At 48.4% G+C, this 21,706-nt stretch overlaps 2 protein-coding genes across 6 annotated transcripts in view; both read right to left on the bottom strand.

The window, feature by feature from the left end:
• Positions 1 to 533: 533 nt before the first annotated feature.
• On the bottom strand, positions 534 to 11,980 carry RASSF2 (Ras association domain family member 2). Of its 5 annotated transcripts, XM_074808126.1 has the most exons (12): positions 11,921 to 11,980; positions 11,163 to 11,368; positions 7,950 to 8,037; positions 6,717 to 6,792; positions 6,399 to 6,550; positions 5,241 to 5,329; positions 3,486 to 3,637; positions 3,299 to 3,400; positions 3,079 to 3,130; positions 2,874 to 2,995; positions 2,059 to 2,156; positions 534 to 1,838 (listed from the first exon to the last, which is right to left on the bottom strand). In XM_074808126.1, the coding sequence occupies exons 3-12, from the start codon at positions 8,030 to 8,032 to the stop codon at positions 1,769 to 1,771; spliced, it is 996 nt and encodes a 331-aa protein (XP_074664227.1). In that variant the 5' UTR covers positions 8,033 to 8,037; positions 11,163 to 11,368; positions 11,921 to 11,980; the 3' UTR covers positions 534 to 1,768. The 5 variants fall into 5 exon arrangements, with proteins under 5 accessions (XP_074664227.1, XP_074664226.1, XP_074664229.1 ...); XM_074808125.1 differs by lacking the exon at positions 11,921 to 11,980 and having other exon boundaries at positions 11,163 to 11,699; XM_074808128.1 differs by lacking the exon at positions 11,921 to 11,980 and having other exon boundaries at positions 7,955 to 8,037; positions 11,163 to 11,696.
• A 3,383-nt stretch (positions 11,981 to 15,363) lies between these two features.
• Positions 15,364 to 21,706, bottom strand: part of SLC23A2 (solute carrier family 23 member 2) — a 33,530-nt gene continuing 27,187 nt past the window's right edge. The window contains exons 14-15 of the mRNA XM_074808156.1: positions 21,237 to 21,332; positions 15,364 to 20,692 (exon numbers count right to left, since the gene is read on the bottom strand). Coding sequence (XP_074664257.1) covers positions 20,460 to 20,692; positions 21,237 to 21,332 — 329 coding nt within the window. The 3' untranslated portion in view covers positions 15,364 to 20,459. The remainder of the gene's footprint in view (positions 20,693 to 21,236; positions 21,333 to 21,706) is intronic.

Here is a 21,706-nt window from a genome sequence, read left to right as displayed (position 1 = left end):
GTCACTCGTATCCCCCTCCTGCGCGGGGAGGGATAAATGGGCTTCAATGGGCTGGATAACACGGGGCCGGCGGCTTCGGGGAGAAAGGAAAGTGTGGCTGGGGATAACCTGGGGGATGCAGAGAGCTCAGCCTCGAGGAGGCAAAAAACCCCTGAATATATCAGGTTTAAAAACTCAATGTGTTTAAAACAAGGCTAAGCAATGCAGAGGTTTTCTTCTAGAGGTGAGTTTGACCTTCTAGAAGGGAAATATCCAGAGGATGGAGCCTGCCAACCACAGTGCATGGGCATAAACAGTCTCTAAGGGCTGGATAAACCCTACAACAGCCCAATACGCCCCAAAAACCTTCCAGCAATTTAGTTGCGAGGCTCCAAAACTGCAGCACAGGAGCATTTCTCCTTGGGAAACTTCTCCACTGGGATTCAGGCAGTTTTGCTCTTCCCCCTCGTCGCTCCTAGCCCACACGGAGCCAGCCCATTTCAGCAGCATTTTTATCCACAAAGTGCTTTAACTTGAACAAACCAGGCTCTAACTCGGGAGTTTTCATTCTGTATTAAGTTGCTACATATTTTGTTTTTGTGTTAATCAACGAAGCAATGCCACAGTCATCCTTCAAATACATAAAAAGCCTTTCTCGCTGTACAATACTTTCCCTAACATGTGTTAAAGGTGGAAAAAGGTACCATTAAAATAAAAAAAAAAAATTACAAAGATACATTGCAAAAACTCAAGGGAGGGAGAAAGTCAGAGTTTTAGTTCACATCGAGGTATAAAATTGATATTGCTGGTTTAGCCTGGGAGGAAAGAGGTTTTTCCAGGTGTGATGGCAGTAACAGAGCCAGTCCTGGTCCTGGTTTCACTGGGGTGATGTGCCGGCACCGCTGCAAACATCAATTTGCAAAACAAACCCCTCTTTATTTCTGCCTCCCCCTCCTCCTACCTCCCCCGCCGCTTTCCATACAGCATCCCTCAAGAGATGCTCAGCGCCGTCAACTATTCCTGCGTGCGCTATTTGGCATGTTACAGCTACCAGAGAGGTTTGACATTGTGGTTTTTTTTTAAAAAAATCCCTAACATTAGTGCAAATTAGAAAGGGGGGAAGGAGGGGGTTACGCGACCAGATGCAGGTTAAGGGAACACGCTGGAAAAATGCGATTTACTCCTTCATTGTAAATCCAACCGTCAGTCCCCAGGTTTGCTTTCGGCAGCAAAAGTGTTAAAAAAACCCCAATTCTCAGCCGACCCTTTCAATTTACAAAAGCTTCCCGTCACCTGCAAATTATTGCAATAGAAATGTGCTTTTTTTTTTTTTTTAAAAAAAAGAGGAATTATTTGTGCTCTCTGGCCACCGAGCAGCAGGTCCTCTGCCGGGGGCCACACACAGGCACCGCTGAAGCGAGTATCTTCGAACTGAGCCCCAAATTCTTGCTCTCGAACGTTTGCTTGGCCCCATCCTCAGTGGCTTTGTGCTGCTCATGGATTTCCTCTTTTTTTTTCCCCCTGTTATTTCCAGGGATTTGAGGTTTTGGCTGAAGCTGCCACCGGCCAGAGCCTTGCTGGGAAAAACCCCATTTGCAGAGGAGGAACCCCCCGAGGATGCTGCGCCGATGAAGGTGCGGGAGGATGGGTCGGCTCAGAGCCGGAGCGATCCAGGCGGACACCGGGAGGGCTCCGGGAATGACGGGGTTTGGGATTCGGTACAGTACGTCCTGCGGGCAAATGGCTCTTCGTGTGATGCAACCCGGAGCCAGGGCACCGGCGAAGCGTTTCACATCGCTGTCGGGCCTTCAGAAATCTCCTCCAGCCTTTGCTCGATCATCAGCCGGAGGATGGAGTACCTGGAGAGGCAAAGGACAAGGAAAAGAGGATTTTTGCAGCATCAAGCTGGGCTTTTAAACGCAAATAGCCAAGAAAACCCCAGAATAATGCAAAACCCAACGGCTCCTGCATGCATTAGGGATGCAAGGCTGTGCAAATGAATTTTCAGCACTGAAATAACCCCCCAACAATGCCCTTAACTCTCAGCATCTCCCCTCGATGCCACCGAGCCCAGCGTACTTGCGCATTAACTTCTTCACTTCACGATCCTCCTCTTCCTCCAGCTTCTGGATAAAGCTCCTGAGGACAGGCATCTCGAATTTGATGTACTGAGCAACCTGGGTGGGAGAGAAATGCCAAGCTGGACGATGAAGAGGGTGATGCACCGACCCCACGAGGCTGAAGGTGACGTCGCAGCATCCCCTCCCCAGATTTAACCAGGGAAATCAAGGACCCCCGCCCCGACTTCTGCAACAAACTATAAAAGAAACCACGTTTCCTCTGCACACACGAACGCCAGCTTGGCCAAACGAGTACTGGGAAAAAATCCACCTGAGGTTTATTTTATTTTACCCACTGTCTGCAAGACTTAGCTCCTTCATATGGAGAGTCCTGAGCAACCCCAGTGTGTCACTGAGTGCTGTTTAAGGCCAGATATACCCCAAACGGGCCTTATTTGTGCTCTAAGAGCAAAGCAGTGCTGGGGTAGGAGGGAGCCGGCAGATGGCATAAACGAGCCGTTCCCCACCCGCAGCGCTTCCCCGGCTGGAAAAAATACCGGTTAGACCAAAGACTGTGCAGCAATTGCTTTTCTGTGATCAGATTTGGGATGGCAAAATAGAGCTGAGGGTGTTTGTTCTCGGTTAGAGTTCAAAGTTGCTCTTTCAGCACAGAACAAGGGTTTTCCCATAAAATGGGGAGTTTTCATGGGGAGACATGGGAGCAAAGCAAAGCAATTCCTCCATCCCCAGCACAGAGACATCCCCCGTTTTCTGGCCTCAGCTGCATCCTGAGCCCAACCAAAAGAGACGAGCATCCCGCGCCGGCAAACTCACGTCGTAGGTGACTTCTTCCACCTGGTCCTTCTCCATGAGGAAGACCTTGGAGACCTGCTCGCAGGGGCCTTGCAGGATGCGGGCGATCAGGGGGTAATCGCTGGCTCGCAGCTTCTGCTTCTCTGCAAGACCAAAAGCAGCGGCGTTCGGTCCCGCAGACGATGGCAACGTGCTGGCAGTGCCAGGGGGGGGGTTGTGGACTCACCTCCGCTGGTGTGGACGATGTACAGCGCAAACTCCTCCGCCGAGTTTTCAATCTGAACAGAGACATAAATCACTACTAAAGCTCCATGTTTCTATCCTAGGCTTTTCCTTGGGAAAAAAATCCCATTATTTCACTCCGCCATTGCATTTTATATCTATGGGATATAAACTCCCCATTGCTGAGCTACCCAGAAGTGCTGGGGGGGGGATATCTAACGTACCTTGAATTTATTGAGCAGCAGTTTGAGGACCTGGGGGGTCGTCATCGTGCTGTTTATCCGGACGTTGGTGATGGAGCCATACGCCGGCGTGAACACGGACGTCTGGGAAGCACAAAATCCGTTCAAAACCCACTCTGGGTTTCCCCAGCGATCCGTTGGGAGAGGTTTTGGGGAGCGTGGGGCTCACCTTATGGTTGTAGAAGTGGCCGTTGATGGAGAAGCGGTGACGGCGGATGCGCCGCTGCTCGCTGGGGGTGCGGGCGCTGCCCCGGCGCCGGACGCCCACGTCGCTCCGCGTCCGCATCAGCTGCGGCGTCTCCTCCGGCTGCAACTTGGTGGCTGGAAAACACCCAGTGGAAGGACGGGGATGAGGGCTGGGGACAAGGGAGAGCCCCCCCCGGGTCCTACCCCAGCCTCTCCCTGCTGTTCCTGGGTGTCCCCCCATGGATGCCAAAGTCCCCATCCCAGAAATACAGCCCTACAGACTTCCCAGAACAGATTTAACCCACCAGTTTAAACCACAGCAGCTACTGGTTTATTCTCTCCCAGCTCCTGAAGGAGGCTATTAATTCAGAATTAACTGCATAAATCCAGGCTGCTACCTGGATAAAGCCTCTTCGCCCAGGGACTCAAGCATCTTTACTCTCTTTTCCACAATTTAACTTTTTTTTTTTTATCCTTTCCTTTAATGAGAACAGGCAAACTAGGCCAGCGCTTCAGATCTCTGCGTGAAAACTGGCCTGGGTCCAGATTATTATAAACTAGCTCTTCATCCATTTTTAATGAACCTCTCGGGCTCGAGCTTGGGTGTTTTAATTCAAAGCATGTCTGCAGCAAGGAAAATCTCTGGTGCGCACCGCTCCAGATGCACACCATGGGCCATGGTGACTAAGCACTCACGAGGAGCCATGCACGCATGTTATGTGCTGATTTTTATAGGCTTTTGGAGAAAAATATAATAAAAGACTCTTTCTTATGCGCTGGCAGAGGATTAACATCATATGGCTGGCTGAAATAGCTGCTGGGTTATTTCTACGGTACGATGCGTTGTGGATATCGCCTGGGCAAGCTTTAATTAGGGGGGAAAAAAAAGGTGTCATGCATGGGGAGATCAAAAAGAGAAAGAGGAAAAGCTGGAAGATCAAGGATGGGGCAAAGGGTTCAATGGATCAATGAGTTTTGCAAGTGCTCAGCCCCCCTGAGCCAGGAAGTGGATGAGCATCCTGAAGCTGAAAGGATTAGCGGGTTCTTCTCTGCCTCCAGGGTGTATTTCCATAAAAACATCCCCCAAAATAAAAAAAAAAAAAACAAAAAACCCAGGAACATCTGCAGAATGCCCCGATCAAATGAGAAAAATTCATAAAGCAGGCTTTTCCAGTGGGAATTGCTGGTGGGACAGCTCATGTCCCGTTCAGCGCTGCCTCGTGGTCAAAAGAAGGGGTTAACGAAGCGCCGGGGCGGATGAGCTCTTCCCCCTCTATACAGAGGAAAAACCAAGGAGGGGAAAAACACTTTGCAGAAATGTTGACTTCCCCATGGTAACGGCACTTCCCAACGGCGCCTATTCTTCTTCCCTAAAAGCGGAGCTGCCGGGAAAGGGAAGCGCCAACATCCTCTTCCATACGATCCCACGAGGCTCTTTGCTCCATCCCCCTATTTCTTTCCAAGCTCCTCTTCCCCACATCCCACCACAGCCCTTTCCTGGAGCCAGAACCCTTAGGAAGGGTTTCAGGCCACAGGGACTAAGATTTTTTCTTGCTGCGATCAAATAAATTAAATTTAGACGCTTTGGAAATGGCTTTAAGTAACCTGAAGCAAGATGGGGACACTGATTTCTAGAGAAAAATAATGCCTTTTTTATATTTTCTCAAAGAGAACTGGAGCGTAAGGCAGCTGCTCCCAACTGCCAGGCCAAATCCAACTGGATCCAAGCCTGGCTCACCTGTGCCGCTCCCGGGAGCCTCTGCGTTTGGCACGGCCTCTGCATCCGTAACCTGGATGTCTGGCAAGGTGCTGGGCTTCAGCACGGACCTGGCAATAAAAAAAAAAAAAAATGATGGGTGCCCTGTTAGTGTGCGGCTGCAGAGGGAACGATAACCAGGTAACTTCCCCTCTGAGCCCCTACGCTGCTGTTTCCAGGGTGGAAGCAGCCCGTTCTCCCTGCGGATTTGGCCCTGTAGAGTCGCAGCACGGGCTAGTTGCAATATAAATCCTCGATCCCATCCTGTCCCGCGCCCAAAAACCCCTTTGGAGGGTCTTATCGCAGCTGCCCTTTTCCCAGGAAAGGATGTGGACACCCCAAGCAGCCTTTTTGCAAGCTCCAGCACATGACCTGCACAATCAAAGCTGAACTCGTTCCTTTTTTTCCCCTTTGCAGACATCTAAAAAATCATGCAAAAGCCACGCAGACCCCCCCCACGGCCAGGACAACCCACGGACTTGCTGCTCCCGGGCACCTGAGGATCAAACTGCAGCCCAGGGTCCCACAGCTGCTGGGAACGGGGGAGTTACTTGGGCCCAGAGCAACATCCAGCATTAAACTCGTGTTAAAGTTAAACCCCAGGCTGGTTTTGGAGGGAGCTTCTTGCAGGCAAAGGGGTCTTTGCAAAAGCGGGGGGGTGTCTGCAAAAAGAAGGGGGTTTGCAAAAAGGGGGGTCTTTGCAAAAGGGAGAGTTTTGCAAGAAGGGCGGGTGCAAAAAGGGGGGGGGGTGCAAAATGGGAGAGTTTTGCCAAAAGGGTGGGGGTCCTTGCAAAAGCGGGGTTTTTGCAAAAGGGGAGTTTTTTCAAAAAGGGGGAGTCTTTGCAAAAGGGGGTGTGTAAAAGGGGGTTTCTTTGCAAAAGCGGGAGTTTTGCAAAGAGGGGGGGTCTTTGCAAAAAGGGGTTTCTTTGTAAAAGGGGGACTTTTGCAAAAGAGGGGGGGTCTTTGCAAAAAGAGGGGGGTCTTTGCCAAGTGAAACCAAGCTACTTTATTTTGTTCTTGGCTTCTTCAGGGTGTTGCATGTTGGGGAAAAAAAGGATGCAGACAAGGTAGCTGGGGTTGCAGCCCAGCAAACGCTGCCTTGGCGGGGCGGGGGGGGGCCCTTCTTTCCCCTCCACTCACCCGTGGGCTCCCAGGTTGCAGCCGGAGTGCCAGGAGGAGGAGGAGGGCGGCGGGCGGATGCGCTGGTTGTCGTCCTGCATCTGCAGGCGGATGGGTCGCCGCAAGCCCCAGGAGATGTTCAGCAGCCCCTCCACGATGAGCTCCCCTTCCTCCTGCACCAGAGACGGGCAGCTCAATATCCGAAATACAAACAGCCATGAATATGACTAAGAGGCGTTTTTTTGGACCTCACAAATCTGAATCAAACCGCACTTCCACGTTTTTTTTTTTTTTCTCCTGCCAGAGATAAGCTGGGTGCCTGCCCTGGGGATTTCTTACCTCCCGGTGCCGCAGCTGCAAATTTTGCCCTTCGTAATAGATGTTGTATGTCTTCAAGTGTAAGAGCAGCTCATTTCTGGAAAAAAAATGGGAAAGATGCTGAGAAGAGGTGTGGAAGAGCGAGGGGAGACATTGCAGGCACCGCTTGGTACCCAGCGTGGTACTCTCTGAGCCGGGTGGGGGGAAATTTGGGGGGTCTGGGAGAAAGCAGGAACTGCTTCCCACGGTCAGGCTGGGCAATGAACCTGCTACACTGCTGGGGGACATCAACCAGCTTAATTTGGGGCAAATTTGGGTCTTTTGCTGCCTCTAGACCTCCCTCGTTGAGGATATCTGCTGCAGGGTCAACCAGGGGTTGCCCTTCGCAACTACAATTAGGGGGACAAGCTCCCCTGCAACCTTGCCCTCTGTAAACCTTGCAAAAAGACGTAAGAGAACCCCTCAGACCTTGGTGGAGTTGGTTACAAGGCTGAAAAACGTGGAAATTTTCAGAGCGCCCAAGCCCTTGGGTCATGCTGGAGTCACAAGTTATCACGGGCGAGTTTATCACGTCAGCTCGTTGCTCTGGACCCTGACCTCAAGCTCAATTTAAAAGTCTGAGCCCTGCTCCAGTTGCAGATGAATAATAAAAATAAAAAATAAATTTAAAGGAAAAAAAAAAAAAAGAAACCAAAAACCAATCCTGGCTGTCGAAGCACAGCTATGAATCACGGGGAAGCGATGCCTCTGGCATTAATTCATAAAGCTGTCATTAATTCAGCTGGGCTGGCTGATGGAGTTTAAAGATGCTCAGCACCATCAAGAGAAGCACAAATCACGGGGATTTGGGGTTATGAGAAAGAAAAAAGGGGGGAAAAAGTATCACATGTATACTTTTATCTCCTCCAAAATATTCCTTGAAACTTAAGAATTATTTTACTTCTTTACCAAAACATAAGCGACCATTTACTAATTGTGACCTTTTTCAGCAAAACCTGTATTTCATGGAATTTTATAGAGCATTTGGCCATGCTCCTAAGAAAAAATTTCAAAATTCCATCAACAACCTTTTTTTTTTTTTTTTTAGAGGAAATTGCTGTTTCTTGCCCCAGAATGGCTTTTTCTTTTGAAATCCAGCCGAACCAAGTTAAAACCCAGGGTCACTCCCCTCCACCCAGCTCACAGGGAATATTGCAATGAACTGCCCAGCTACCAGCACCGACTGTCCTTCTGCACTACAGCCCTGCTGAGCACCTTACTTGGAGATGTATTTGTCTTTTCCGCAGGGGACCAGGTACTCGCAGCCGCCGTAATCCATCCTCCCGCTCTTCTTTCATGGGAGCTGAACAGCAAAGAGGGAGGAGAGAAAAGCACCGGCGTGAACCGCCCCGTTATGGCATCCCTGACACGCACCCGTGGATAACGGGGGGGAAATAAACTTGCTTGGGTTCGGGAGAGCTCTTGGGAAAAGGCTCCAGCAGATGCAGCCACGGGTGAAGTTTGATGTGGCTCCTCTGGGAAGACTGATGGAAAGGGAGGGGAAATCAGATAAGGGGAGAAGCGTTGTAAACTCACTGAAAATTTAATACCGGCAGAGATACGCTTACGCTAACATTTGCATTTCAAGCATCCACGGACTGCCCCGGTGGTGCCAGACCTGGAGGTGGAAGGGTTATAAGCAGGATTTGTTCCTTTTCCCCAGTTATTCTATTAGAGTTTTGCTACAAAGCTTCGGACATGCCAGTCTGATCTGGCCTGATGCTTCCTCATGCAGCGGGCATGAGGGCTGACTTCCGCAAGCAGCGAGAGACACTGGGCTGGTTCCTTTATCTTTTTTTTTTTTTTTTAAAAAAAACAGTTGAATTTTCATGCGTTCCCTCCAGTGCCAAAATATCTCCATTCCTCCCATGCAAGCACTCAGAAACTCCCCCCAAAATCCCACCTTTGGAACAGCTTAGAGCACAAATGTGAGTTTTGGATGCTACAAAGCAGAATTAAAATGAGATTTAGGGTGAAGCCCTCAGGGCTGCTCGTGGGCCTGAAGCACTTTGGAGATCAGACCTTGAAGTGCAACATCGGGGTGGTTTTGAGTGACAAAAAAAGGATTCTGGGATGGTGCTTTTTCTCGGGTGTTTGTGCAAACCCTCCTACAAATGGGCTTTCATTCTTCCAGGGTCTCTCCTCTCCCTTCCCTCGTCCAGAAAGAGAAACCGAGGCAAGAAAAGAGCATTTGATCCACAAACTGCTGTTTTCTTCCAACTCCCGCATTGCCATGTGCTTCCTCCCAATCCCCTAGGAAACAAACTCATTTTCCTGCCAAAAAAAAACCCCCTCCGACAACTAAATCCGGGCGGATAGATGACTCAACCAAGGCTGTGCGGTAAAACCTGTGTCAGAGGACAGACCTCCCCCTAAAAACTCAGCACAGCAGCAATCTCCGCTTCTTACCCCACACATCGGGATATATTCTAGCAAATAAATTACATGCAACAGCAAAAATATTCTGCGTCATGCTTCAAACCACAGAAGAGGTTGCAAAAGCAAAGCTGGTGTTTAAGCAGGCAGAAACAGGCAGGGGAAGGGCAGGAAGCTGGCCCGGCCCCCGCGGGGGGACCTGCTCTGCCTGGAGAAAGCAGAAGAGAAACCCACCACTGAAAAATCGCACGTTGCAGCGGAAAAGCTGACAAAGCTTCAGGCTTCCTGACAAGCCGAGGAGCTGCACGAGCATCCCTGCAAAGCCTGGCATCAACCCTCCTCCCCAGCCAGCGGCCACCTCTCCCGCACGCATCCATCCATCCATCCTCCCACAGGGAATAAACCCAATAATAATCCTATTTATGCCTCAAAAATTGTATCGGGAGGGGATTTTTGCAGCTGGCTTTGTGGCTTTGGGATAAATGTCGGCGTGGCGGCTGCATGGCACCTGCTGCGGCGGGGACCCAGATTTGGGGGTTACCAACTGTGAGATACAGGAATGGTAGAAATAAGCATCTCACTTGTGGGTGTCCCCTGAAAGCAGATGAAAAAGCTCTGAGGAAGTTGCAGAGGGAGGATGAAATGACACGGCTGCTTGGCCCATGCAAAAATGTTGCCAAAAATATCAAAGTGGCTGAAAAAAAAACCAAAACCCCTCCAGCAGCGCAGCCCGAGGTGGAGCCTTTAGTTTTGCAGGGAGTTTCACTCCGTGGCATCGTGGTGATCCAAAGGGGTGAAGCCAAAGCCCTCGAAGGGGATATCGGGGTGAACTCCAGCTGAAAAAAGACTCATTTTGGGATGGAAGGGGAGCCCTGAAATGCAGGTTCATCCCCCTGCACCAAGGAGTCCAGTTTCCTGTTTACCGCCCCAGCGCTGCCACCTTCGCCTCCGACATCACATCCCCTTCCGAGCAAGCGAGGAAAGGGGCAAATTCTTCCTTTTTTGGGTCTTGAGAGTGCTGGGCTGTGGGTGGAAGGAAGTGGCAGCCGCCTGGAGATCCCCAAACGGAGACCTGCCGCTGCCACCCCCTTGATTTTCTGCCATGACTTTGGCAAAAGGCTGGAAATCACCAAAATAAAAAGGCTGACAACGTGCAAATTGCCCAGTCAGTTGCCCAACTCGGCAGCTCTGCGCTGTCTTCATTACCCAGCACTTCCCGTGCCTCAGTTTCCCCTCTCTGAGCCAACGTGTTTCCTTCACACCCAGCGCAGGCTGAGCTTTCGCTGCTGTCTTGTAAAGCGCTTTTAAAAAACCATCAGATCAAATCAACTCCCCCCGCACACATGGCAGGAGGATTTCAGCCCTCTCTGCCTTCCAACAGGAGCTGTTGGCTGCTCCTGCAGTTGCTTCCAGGCCTGACAGACCCCAGACTTATTCCGCTCCCCAAAAATAACCTTCCCAAGCCCCTTCCCTGGATCCCTACAGCCCCACCTGCCCCGCGGTGCAGAGGGAGCTTGGCCACACTCGCAGCCCCTTGCGTGGAGCAGGGACGGGCGTTCGCTTTTGCTGAGCTCCTGGGGAGATGCACAGCTCAAATACAACAAAAACAATAGAAAAAAAAAACCCAAATTGTGTTTTCAGCAGGAGAGGGGTGGTCTTTCCTGCTCCTGCAAAGAAGGGAGCGTTTTTCAGGGGGTTTTTGCTTTCTCAGTCCCCTCCCACAGCACGTGGATGCTTTGGCAGCCGCGTCGGCATCTCCCCGCTCGGGCGGGAGGGAGACGTGGTGGTTTCGGTGCAGCTGATGCTCCCCCCGGCCGTGCGAGGGATTGTGGGAATATCCCGCTCCCCGGGGAGGCCACAATGCTCCCTCCTGCACAAACCCTGCCGCTTCCCTTGCAGCCCAGGGCGGCTTTGAACCGGCCCAACGGCGCATCGATCCCAATGCAATCGGTAGCAAAACATCATCCGGAGGTGACAATTCCTCCCTCGCCGGCACCGAGAGCCTCTCAAAGCTGCTTTGCTCAGCGGTGGGATACAACCAAGTGCTCTCACCCCGTCCTGGCAGATCTTTGCTCGCCCGACGGTGCTCGGTGGACGGCTCCCGTGAGCCGGTGCAGCGGTGGCTCTGGCCCAGGTGCTATTTTGGAGCTGGGATTTCTTCCGAGCGTCCGTCCGGTGTCCCTAAGAGCCAAGGTGCAGCAGCTCCATTGTTTTCCAGCGCCGCTATTGTTCTCCAGCCCCAATTGCTCAGCCCCGTCCTGCAAAGAGGAAAGGATGGGAGCGGGGAGCGGTGGCAGAGCCACCGGCGGGCGATGCCATTGTTGGCACCCATTGCCCACACTCAGCAGGTCAGACCCACCCCCCCCCCCCTGCCCCGAGCAGAGCTGGTGGCCATCAACGGCTTGTTGTGGGCTACGGGAAAGGAGCTGGTGGGTCTCCAGCCCGGGCGCGATGGGGGCTGCAGCGAAGGTGTCGTGACCAGGCTGAGGATCTGCGGGTGCTTGTGGCTCCCCTCCAGCCTGCGGGAGCAGCCAGCTCCGAAAGAGAGGGTGATGCCGAGGATGCTCGTTGGGTGCAGAGGTGACACCCCCAGGGCGTGGGGGACGGATTCCCCCCCTGCCCCCGCTCCACCCCAGCCCCCCCCCCCCCCCCGCCGAGGGTGGGCGCAGCTCTCGCCCGAGCTCCGGGGTGGCTCCGGCTCAGTCCCGGGGCTGCTCCCCCGCCGCGCGGGGACGGGGATGGAGACGGAGACCGGGATGAGGATGAGGATGGGGATGAGGATGAGGATGCCCCGTCCCGCCCGCACTCACCGGGTCCCCCGTTCCGCGCCGCTCCGCAGCCGGCGCCCCCCGAAGGGCCGCCCCTCGGCGGGGCGGAGCGGGGCGGAGCGGGGCGGAGCGTACGCGCAGGGGTAGCGCTGTTGAAATCCCGGGGGACACCCCGCCCCGGCACCAGGACCCCAAGGGCCACCCCTTACCGGGTGCCAAGTCTGGGGATCCCCCAAAAGAGGCCCTTATCTCGGGCTCCCCTCCCCGGACCTGGGATCCCAAAGGATGCTCCATCTCAAACCCCTGGTTCAGGCTCCGGGCCTGGGTTCTCCAAGGACACCCTGTTTCTGGCACCCAGGTTGCACCCCAGGACCAGGATCCCAAAGGATGCCCCATCCCTGGTGCCAGGACCAGGATCCCAAAGGATGCCCCATCCCTGGTGCCAGGACCAGGATCCCAAAGGATGCCCCATCCCTGGTGCCAGGACCAGGATCCCAAAGGATGTCTCATCCCCTGCAGCTCTTAGGACTGGCTGCAGCTCGGTGCAGGACTCTTGACAGGAGCCTTGCGGGCTGCATCACACAAGCTGAAGTGGTTATTTCTGCCTTAAAACACCCCAAACCGTGTGATATTCAGTGCCAGAGCCACACAGGCATCGCACTTGGCTGTTCTGCTTTCGGGACGGCGCAACGGGGCCGTGCGCTGGCGGCAACCGGTTCCCAACCACGGCCGTGGGATCCCGTCTGGATCCAAAACCGCCCCCGAGAAGGGGATTGAAGAGGAAATTAATTCAAAAATAAAATCTGCCTGGAAGCAGATGTTGCAACATGGGGTCACGGTTACCTCCAAACCAGCGCTCAGCCTCCAGCCTCCGCTCCGGGGTTGGGGGTCCCATCCTGCCCGTGTACCCCGCACCGCTGCGGGGACAGTTTTGGGGGGAGCACGGAGATATTAAATATTCCAGAAGAGCAGCGGCGTGCGGCCGCGTCCCTCTGCCTTTGTCTGCTCCTGACCTTTCCCAGAGCTTTGTGGCTTCTCCCGGCTTTTTCTCTTTTTAAGGAATTTGCCTAGAGACAGCCCACACGAAGGGAAAAAAAAAAAAAACAAACCCAAAACAGAAACAAAGAAATAATCTAAACAGCTGCTTTAGCAAAACAAGCAAGTCTTTACAACCACGGATTGTAATCGGCCCTTTTTTTTTTTTCTAATTTTTTTTGATTTGTATGTAAAATATGAGAAGTTCAGGAGGAGCCATCTGGCTTGAGGAAACACTGACTTGGCAAAAGCAAGCCGGTATGGGGGTTAGTATTTATATTCCAGCAGCATCTTCGAGGGCTGGCGGAGATGAGAGGCCCTTTGTCGCGGGGAGAGCCCGGCCGTGCCGCACAATGGAGCAGTCGGCCCTGGCTGCCTGTGCTGCACAAACCCCAGCCCCAAAACCCAGGGATTTAGCCCCAAACAGAGGGAAAGCTTCTACCATACCCCCCAGCTTGTGGGGTGGATGCAAACAGAGCAAAGGGGTTAAAAAAAAAAAAAAAGAGCGTTTTGCTGTGGGAACCTGCACGAGCACAAGGAGGAACTGGGGTTAAATCCTGATTTTGTGACATTCTGCTCGTTCCCTTCAATGCACACGCGGTGGGTCAGGAAGGATTGGGCCTGGAGGGAGGCATTTATTTACCAAATAAAAGGAATTTGACCCACTCCTGCCTTATGAGGATACGCTGCAACCTGCGAGGGCGGGATGGGCTGCCAGCTCCTCCTTACCCACACAGCGGCTGCGAGTGCAAACCCAAGAGGAACCAAACCCATGTGGAAGGAGACCAAAAACTTCTGCCCCCGCGCATCCCTCCCAGCTGCCAAAAATCTCCCAGGAGAAGGATGCTCTGAAGTTAGAGCCTGCGTTTTGCTGCACAGGGGTGTTCCAGCACCTGTTTCGCTGGTTAAATCGCTGTTTCAGTGCTAAATGCCACACAGGGAATGTTATTGATGCCTTTTAAACCATTGGCTTCGACAGATTTATTTCTGTTTCTGCTCCCATAGCTGAGTCTGGAGGTCAGGGACCTCAGTCAGACCCAAGCGTAAAACACCAGCTCCAAAATTCTCCAAAATCCTCCAAATTTCACGTATTTCCCTCCAGACTGAGCAAGCATCCAAACTCCCTTCTTTCATACCCTGGCAGTTTCCATTGTTTCAGCTCTAAGACCCCCAAGCCAGCTGTTGGTAAATACCAAACTATTACACCTTTGGATACACGTTAGCTTAGGAGCATCTGATAGTTGTTGGAAGGGACGTGGCTCTTGAGAAGGTCTTTGCTCTTACCTAAAGACCATGCTTCAAAAGAAACACGTCCCCATTTGAGGATGTTTCAGTCATTCTGAAAATCCTCAGGTTTTGAGATTCTGCCTGCAATAAGGACCTTTTTACTGGGTTGACGCAGCTGATGCTGAATTTTGATTCAGGCAAGACACCAGGAGAAAACACAATTATTGCAGAGCTCTGACCCAGTCGCACAAAGGATTAATCAGGATTAAGATCAGACTGTTTTCACTGCTGACCCAAACCCAGCCCAGCTCAGAACAGTTAGAAATCCCTTGCCCTGGTTGAACAGCTGCTCCACCGGCTTTGATACCAGATCTACTTTCACTCCGTCTCGCTGCCAATTTAGATGACTTTGCCATTTTTTTTCCCTTTTCGCTGCCGATTTAAGTGACTTTTTGCCATTTTTCTCCCCATCTGACTACAGTTTTTGGACTAGTCACAGTTGGCCTAAATTAAGAAAGTTACTTAGGGGTCTTAATTCCCTTTAAAATCACTCGTAGCTGAGTACCTTGAAGGCTGACAGATGTCTGAAGGTGCTGTGTGTCCTCAGCCAGACATTTCCAGGTCTGTTCACTGCAGGCAGCTACCGCACATCACTGGTGCTCCAGGCTAACGTCAGGAATTTATTACAGCTCCAGATAAAACAAACGAGTTCATTAAATGGTTGGGGGCAAGGCAAGGTGCTAGTCAGTGTATTTATTTTTCAATACTTGGCTAATTTATCTTTACACACTGTCCAAGAGCAGCGACAAGGCATCTCCAACACCCTGGGCCCCAGGGACCGCTTCGGGCACGCAGCAACCCTGACAAGGGCTCCCAGGGACTTTGCTTTGGCTACAGATTGACAAAAACAGGGCAAGAATTTAGACAAATTCCCAATCCTAAAGCTTTACTCTAAACCAGAGGTTATTTCTCTGCTGGTTAATCTCCCTGCTCATAGTCTTACCCAGACAGAGTAACTTGAAGCTTCTGCTCAGTGTACTAAGAGAACCTGAAGGTTGTTTGAACCTGAAGGGCTGAGAGCTGGAAGGGTCGGGAGGGCGGCTGGGGGTTGTGTTTTGGGGTGGCACTTGCTACAAAAAAGATGCTTGGTCACCTGGACTCCCAAACCATCGATTCTCCTTCGAAGGGGGTGTTAAAAGGAAGTGTAACACCACGCTGCCAAGTTGCATCTATGCCCGCGTTTATTTATACTGAACAGCTTTAAAAATACAGAATAAAATAGCTTTATCTACTATTATTCACAACATCTGGTCCAAATATTACATTTTTAAATATTTAATTGTTTAATGAAGCAATGTTAGAAAAAAATATGAAATTAAAAAAAACTCCATAAAAGAATTACACATCTCAGAACAAAAAAGAAAAAAAAAAAAAAAAAACACAAACCAGAAAACCTCTTGCTGTTTAACAAAAAAGTTTCACAGCCAAAGTCAGTCACAAAAAGTCATGGAAAAAAAAAATAATTTATCCCCACTGCCTAAGAACAGTCAATAGTTTGTTACGCCAAAGGTTGTTATAAACAGACAAAGTACAATAATTTGGACTGGCAGCAAGATGATTTACCTGGAAAGATGTAGTAAATGCCTGATAGTACACAAGGCAATTCTAAATATATCTCTCATATCAATATGTACGGATGACAACGCACAGTCACAGTCAAATTAGAACTAGACAGGAATATTTTGGATGGCTCTGAACGCGGATCCCCAATACTTAAAAGCAGCCCAGCACTAAGCTGTCTAGACTCATGGGCAGAAGCGAAACACTGGCAAACTTGTGGCCTCCTCCAATACTGCAATGACCCATCGCAGCTCTAGAAACATGAGAGCACAGAGTACCTGTCATCCCATGGCCACAAAGGCCATCAGCCTCAAGAAATACTAAGAAACGTGCACCGAGTGGGATTTTCTGCAAATGTGAGTGACCCACCACTCCCTCCCCCCTTTAAAAAAAAAAAAAAAAGTCGCTTTTGGTTTAAGAAGGCCACGTAAAAGAAACACCGTTGGTTGTGCTGGTCTGTCACACATGCATTTTCTACATCAATATACAAATTATGTTAAGCACAGGTTGGTTTAGACCGCGTGTAAGCATCCAGCGGCTCACTCAAACCACTAGAAGGCGGCTATTTTAAACCACGTGTTGTGCCTGGAGTGCTGTTTATACCACAAATGATGTGATTTTCAACACTTTTTATTAAGGATGCAACGCTACAAATGACCGGTTACACTCACTGACGCTCCTTGTGGTATAAATAGTACTGAGGATTTCAGTTTGCAAGCGCCAATTCTGCATCGGGAGTACCAAGATCTCAGTAGGGAGATGAACAATAAAGAAATCCTTTAGTTTTTGGTAGGAACATAAACATGGGTAAATAAAGTATACACAACTACTATAGATTCGTCAATGAAGAAATTCTACCATCACATGACATTGTCATGACAATCATACCACTCCCTCCCAGGAAAACTGTGATCATTATCCTGAGTGGAAATGTTATTTTTAATATATGGAAATAAAATACTGCAATATTCATGTACAAACCAAGTTGCCATATTTAAAGTCAGTATTAAAAGGCATAAAGCAAATTCTGGGTTTAAAGTTTGAACTTTCTGAGCGAGGTACCTGATTAAGTTCCTCCATCACTGTAATATGACAACGTTAATCAGTCACAGCTGTTAGCTATGAAACCTAAATTTCTATAGGTATAATTTGCAAGTATTTGCTTTAGAAAACGTGTTTCAACATGTTAGCAAGAATTCTTAATTTAACCTAAAAAAAAAATACAAGAGAATATCAATTACAAAAGTCCCAAGTTATTTTGTTTTGCATACATCGATACCATCTTTGATATGACAAAATGATATTTCTACCATGAATATTTGCCCTTCCATCTTAAAGTTTGGTTGAAACATCTCGTCGCCTCTTAACTCACCTCTCAGGTGTCGTCTTCCCTATGTGATTTTGTTTAGATTAGCTGTTAGAAAGGCAGGCAAAAACATATACAGGAAAAATACAGTATTGCATTTACAGTCAGATTTCTATATCCAGCCACCCTTACGCATCAAAGCCTGGACGTAACCAGCAAACACGAAGTATTTAAATGCTTTTCAAAACTGCAAGTTAATCCTCTGCAACACGTCTGCCAGCAGCTGCAGCACAGCAGCTGGGGCTGTGCACCGTGCTCCCCCCCGGCCAGGGCACTTCACAACGGCCACTAAACCGCCAGCGCAGGAAACCCGACGCGGGGGAAGGATTGAGGGTTCGTCATCGCCTGCCACAACTGCGCAAAGCCGGGACAACGCAGAGCTACTTCCCCTCGCAAAGAAAAGCAAGGCATCTCCTTCGACTAGCAGCTGCGGGGTGGTTTCAGGTGCATCGGGAGGAGAAAGGGGAGCTTCTCTTCCCAAGGCATCAGCTCCGTGCCCTGGACACTCAAGGTACTGCCAGTGACTCCACCGTAACCCCTCACTACACATTACAGGCGCTCAGCCCATCTCCTTTGCAAAACTGAGGCTCATCTTTAACCATTCATGTTCATAATAAGATGGAGAGAGTTGTTAAATATACGGATTTGGTTACAGAAGTGACTGCTAACTACATCTACTTATTTTAGTGTTACCAAGGTAAGTGGCTAGAAAAGCAATGCCGGCTAAACGCTACTGCTCTTCTCTTAGCCAGTCAACAGAATCGGCACAGTAGGACCCAAAGTCACGAAAAGAATTAAATCCAACAGTTCAACAGAGTAATCTGACTTCACCCATTCGGATAGTCTTTCCTACGCTGCAAGAAAGGGGTGGTGTTCTGCTCCGGGGAGAAAGAAAAAAATCCTTGCATTCGTTGCCCTGTAATTTGACTGAAGTGTCTTGGCAATTCTCAACTGAAGGCAACACAGAACACGCACAGCTTTACTCCAGCCAAAGGTGAGAGAAGACAAATGCTGTTTCTCATCGCCTTGTCTCTTGGCTGCATAAGCATTTAAGTTAAAAGAATATTTGGGGGGAGAAGTTAGAAAAGCCTCGGGACACAGGTGTCACTGCCGCGCTCCGTGCCCAGCAGCATCGCTGGACCTGACATTTCAATATTTCTGAGGGGGCACCGTTTTAAATAAAAAAACTTTTGCCTCCCTTTCTCAACATTTGTAAGATAACCAACTTTGGCATTTTACATCATTACAACCACCATACATAGGTGGCTTTTTTTTTTTTTTCCTTTTTATATATATATATATTTAACTCCCCCATGTCTCCCGCACATCTTTGGTTGCACATGAACTTGGGAAATTTGGAAGCTTCGTGCCACTGATTAGAGGTCTCCGCACTCAAACTATCTGCAAGTGGATGTGGAAATCTAACATCTCACTACCTGAAGAAAAATTTAAAAATTATAGAAATGACTTTGTTTCACAGGCAAACTAACCTTGTCTACTACACAATAACTCTTCTGACCAGCTTTCGAGATAGTCCAATTGACACCAAGACTGCAAACTACTGAAAGTTCCCTGAAGCAGGAACAAACACATGCTTTGTTATGGAAAAAGCGGTACAAAATAGTTTCTGGAAACAGCCATGGCATGCTGAGAACGATATCAATGGAATCATTCCGACTCTACACTATTCAGTACTGATCCATTAAGCTCTTTCCTTGCCCTCCCCACCCCAACCCTTCCATGCTTCAATAACCAATAACAAATTCACCTGGAAGTAGACTCAGAGAAAACAGAGTTCCTGCGCTCCTGTCCAGTAGTCAAACTTCGATAAATATATTAGTGAATTACAGGATCTACTGTTATGTTTTTTCCAGGAATACAAAACGCAAGCACCGTAGAGCATACTGGCCTTGAAATTACATTACACTACATTTCCCTGATGATCTCCACAGCTTAAAAATGCTTTTGGGGCCACACTGAAGTCTAAAACTAACTTGCAATAGTAAGAACATTAAACATGAATAAAACTTTTAATTATGAATGCATGATGAGCATGAACACCCACATAACATCAGAGCTGAGACTATTCCAGGAAAAAAAAAAAATCTGAATGGTGCCCTGATTGGACCCAATACCCGTTAAACCACCCAGTGGATGAGGACATCAAATGTAGTGTCTCTGCTGTTCAAGATCTCCTCTGCAGCAGTAACGAGCTTTTGCAGAAGCCCCACCAAGAGAGAAGAAGAGGCAATGCAACGTAAGCTGCTCGTAGGCAGCATCGGCTCTCGATATCCGATCAAGAAAATTCTGCACAGATCCAAAGCAGCGAATGCCGGCAGCGGTGTGACTGCGCAGCTTTCCCTGCAGGGAGATCTGCACGTGTAGAGATGTTAATTGCTTAGAACTGCTTAATAAATTTTTATCCAGGAACCGTCTTGCTGGATACAGGCATTGCACTGTAGAAACTGTTACCGGGTCCCATCTGGAAGTTAAAAGTTTCCCATCTCTGTAAAACTCAAGCTACGTGTGTCCCTTTAGAGAAAACCTGCACCTGGACACTATAATGAGGTGGTCAAATGCCAGGCAGAAAAAGCAAACATTTAAAACTGACATGAAATGAGTGGTTCCTTCTACAGCACTATCACAAGTTTTCATCAGCAAAGTTTTTACAGAAACTTTTTGTCTTAACACTGGACATCTATCTGAACTATTGGTAATTCAAAAAAAAAAAAAATTAAAAAATTATACTCTCAATTCAAAAAAAAAAACCCCTCTCATGATTTGCCAGTATCAACTGAGTCTGGTTTCCAGGGGGCTGAAAATATGGAATGTGCAAATCAGTAAGTAGAAAATAATATATATGGGATTCGACATGACTAGAAGTAATTTTTTTCCCTTCCCCCCCACCCCCCTCCTTCTCACGATTCAAATTTTCTGGCGTAACTAACATTGCCAGCAATGAACGCGCCAAAAATGCCAGCGGCAATGACTTAAATAAAAATCACCCTAAAAAGTAACATTTTTCAATAGCACCTACATACTTCCAGAACCTAATTGCCATTTAAAATAAACAGACTTAGGTGCGCAGGTATCTATAGCTTTTGAAAAAAAATCAAACAGAGGAGCATTTGCAAATTTGACCCAGAGACACTAGATCTGGCTACCACCACCCACAACAGGAAAGCTGTTTTTTTTTTTTTTTTAAATCCGTCTCAGCTCTGGTTCCAGAATTTAAATGCAGATATACAAAACATATATTTTAATGCTTCTTAATCAGCAAGAAACTGCAAATACATCTTTTACTACAACTAGATAATATAATTTCAACTAAGGCTATACTGTAGCTTCTGAGTCTTCATCTGAACTCCTGCAGTTACTGCTTTTCCTGAAGCCTTTCCACGTGTAACCCATGAAGGTAGGGCTGATGGGCAGGAAGCTGAAACACCTGTACTTTTTAATAAAGTTCATGCCAAAAGGCAAATCATATGTTTCCATGCCATCCAGTGACTTGCTTCCTTTACCAACCCCTTTCTTCCATTTCCGTATTCCTCTTTCTTCAGGGCTTCCTAGAAATAAAAAAAAAAAAGGAAAAAAATATAAATATATATACATGAATATCTTTATATGAACACACACATATATAGTAGAGGATAAGAGAAGAAAGAAAACCCCAAGTCTCAGACACCACGTTCAGCAAAACACTGAAAAGATCTTCTAGACTCCTCAAAGAGGCAGGAATAGGGAGAAAAAAAACGTTTACTGGAAATGGCTGTTTTATTTTGTAACTGGACGTCAAGGTAAATTTTTCCTCTCGAATGGAAGCAGGTTTGGGTCTTAAACATATTTTTACTTTGTCTTCTGAAGAAGACTGTTCTGGTTTGGTTTTTATCAGCTATTTTATGTGTTTAACAGGGTGGAGACTTAATCTGAAAAGATTCAACACATTCACAAAGAAACTGAGGTACGCAGGTATTAAACAGTTTGCTCTAGGTCTAGAAGTCGACGAGAAAAGCAGTAAACTCTTCCTCATCTCCTGCATCCATGAAGCGCTGTGCTTCATGCACAAAGGCAGTTATTACTTCAGATAAAATGACAAGTTTACATGCTGACCTGGAATGGTATTATCCAAAATAAACGCAACGCAGCCACCAACAAACATGGCTGTAGTGAGAAGAACGTTTAATACTTGATCAATGCCTGCTATTCCTAGAATAAGAAAAAAAATATTTAGAATTTGAATTTGTATCATACGTATATACACATCCTACTGATTTACACACAGCTTAGCCGGGAAAACTTGCTACTGAGTACACGGAGAAATTTGCTCTAACAGGACTCTTAAAACCATGTGGGAATAGATGCAGAAGAACTTTCACCTGATGTAGTTCACCATGGGGACCCCCCCACCCCTTCTTTCCCAAAACGTAACTCCGTGAACTTTCAGTTACTTATAAAAATGTAATGAAATGCCATTTTAGTTTCTACTGCAGATACAACTGCTTAATTTAAACTAAATAGAAAACTACAAAATGGAAAAGGAGTAATGTTCATAATGTAAAATCATGTGGACTGAAACAATT

This window comes from Strix aluco, chromosome 28, assembly GCF_031877795.1.
Source record: "Strix aluco isolate bStrAlu1 chromosome 28, bStrAlu1.hap1, whole genome shotgun sequence".
Lineage (NCBI taxonomy): Eukaryota > Metazoa > Chordata > Aves > Strigiformes > Strigidae > Strix > Strix aluco.
Note: the sequence above shows the minus strand (reverse complement) of the source record. Positions and strands in the feature narration are given on the sequence as shown.

Excerpts from the sequence above, each read along its gene's own strand:
- RASSF2 (XM_074808126.1), bottom strand. The coding sequence starts at position 8,032 with ATGAAAGAAGAGCGGGAGGATGGATTACGGCGGCTGCGAGTACCTGGT. Across the intron at positions 5,330-6,398 it reads TGCAACCTGGGAGCCCACGG|GTCCGTGCTGAAGCCCAGCA; the intron begins GTGAGTGGAGGG and ends TTTTATTGCCAG. Across the intron at positions 1,839-2,058 it reads GTGAAGAAGTTAATGCGCAA|GTACTCCATCCTCCGGCTGA; the intron begins GTACGCTGGGCT and ends TTGCCTCTCCAG.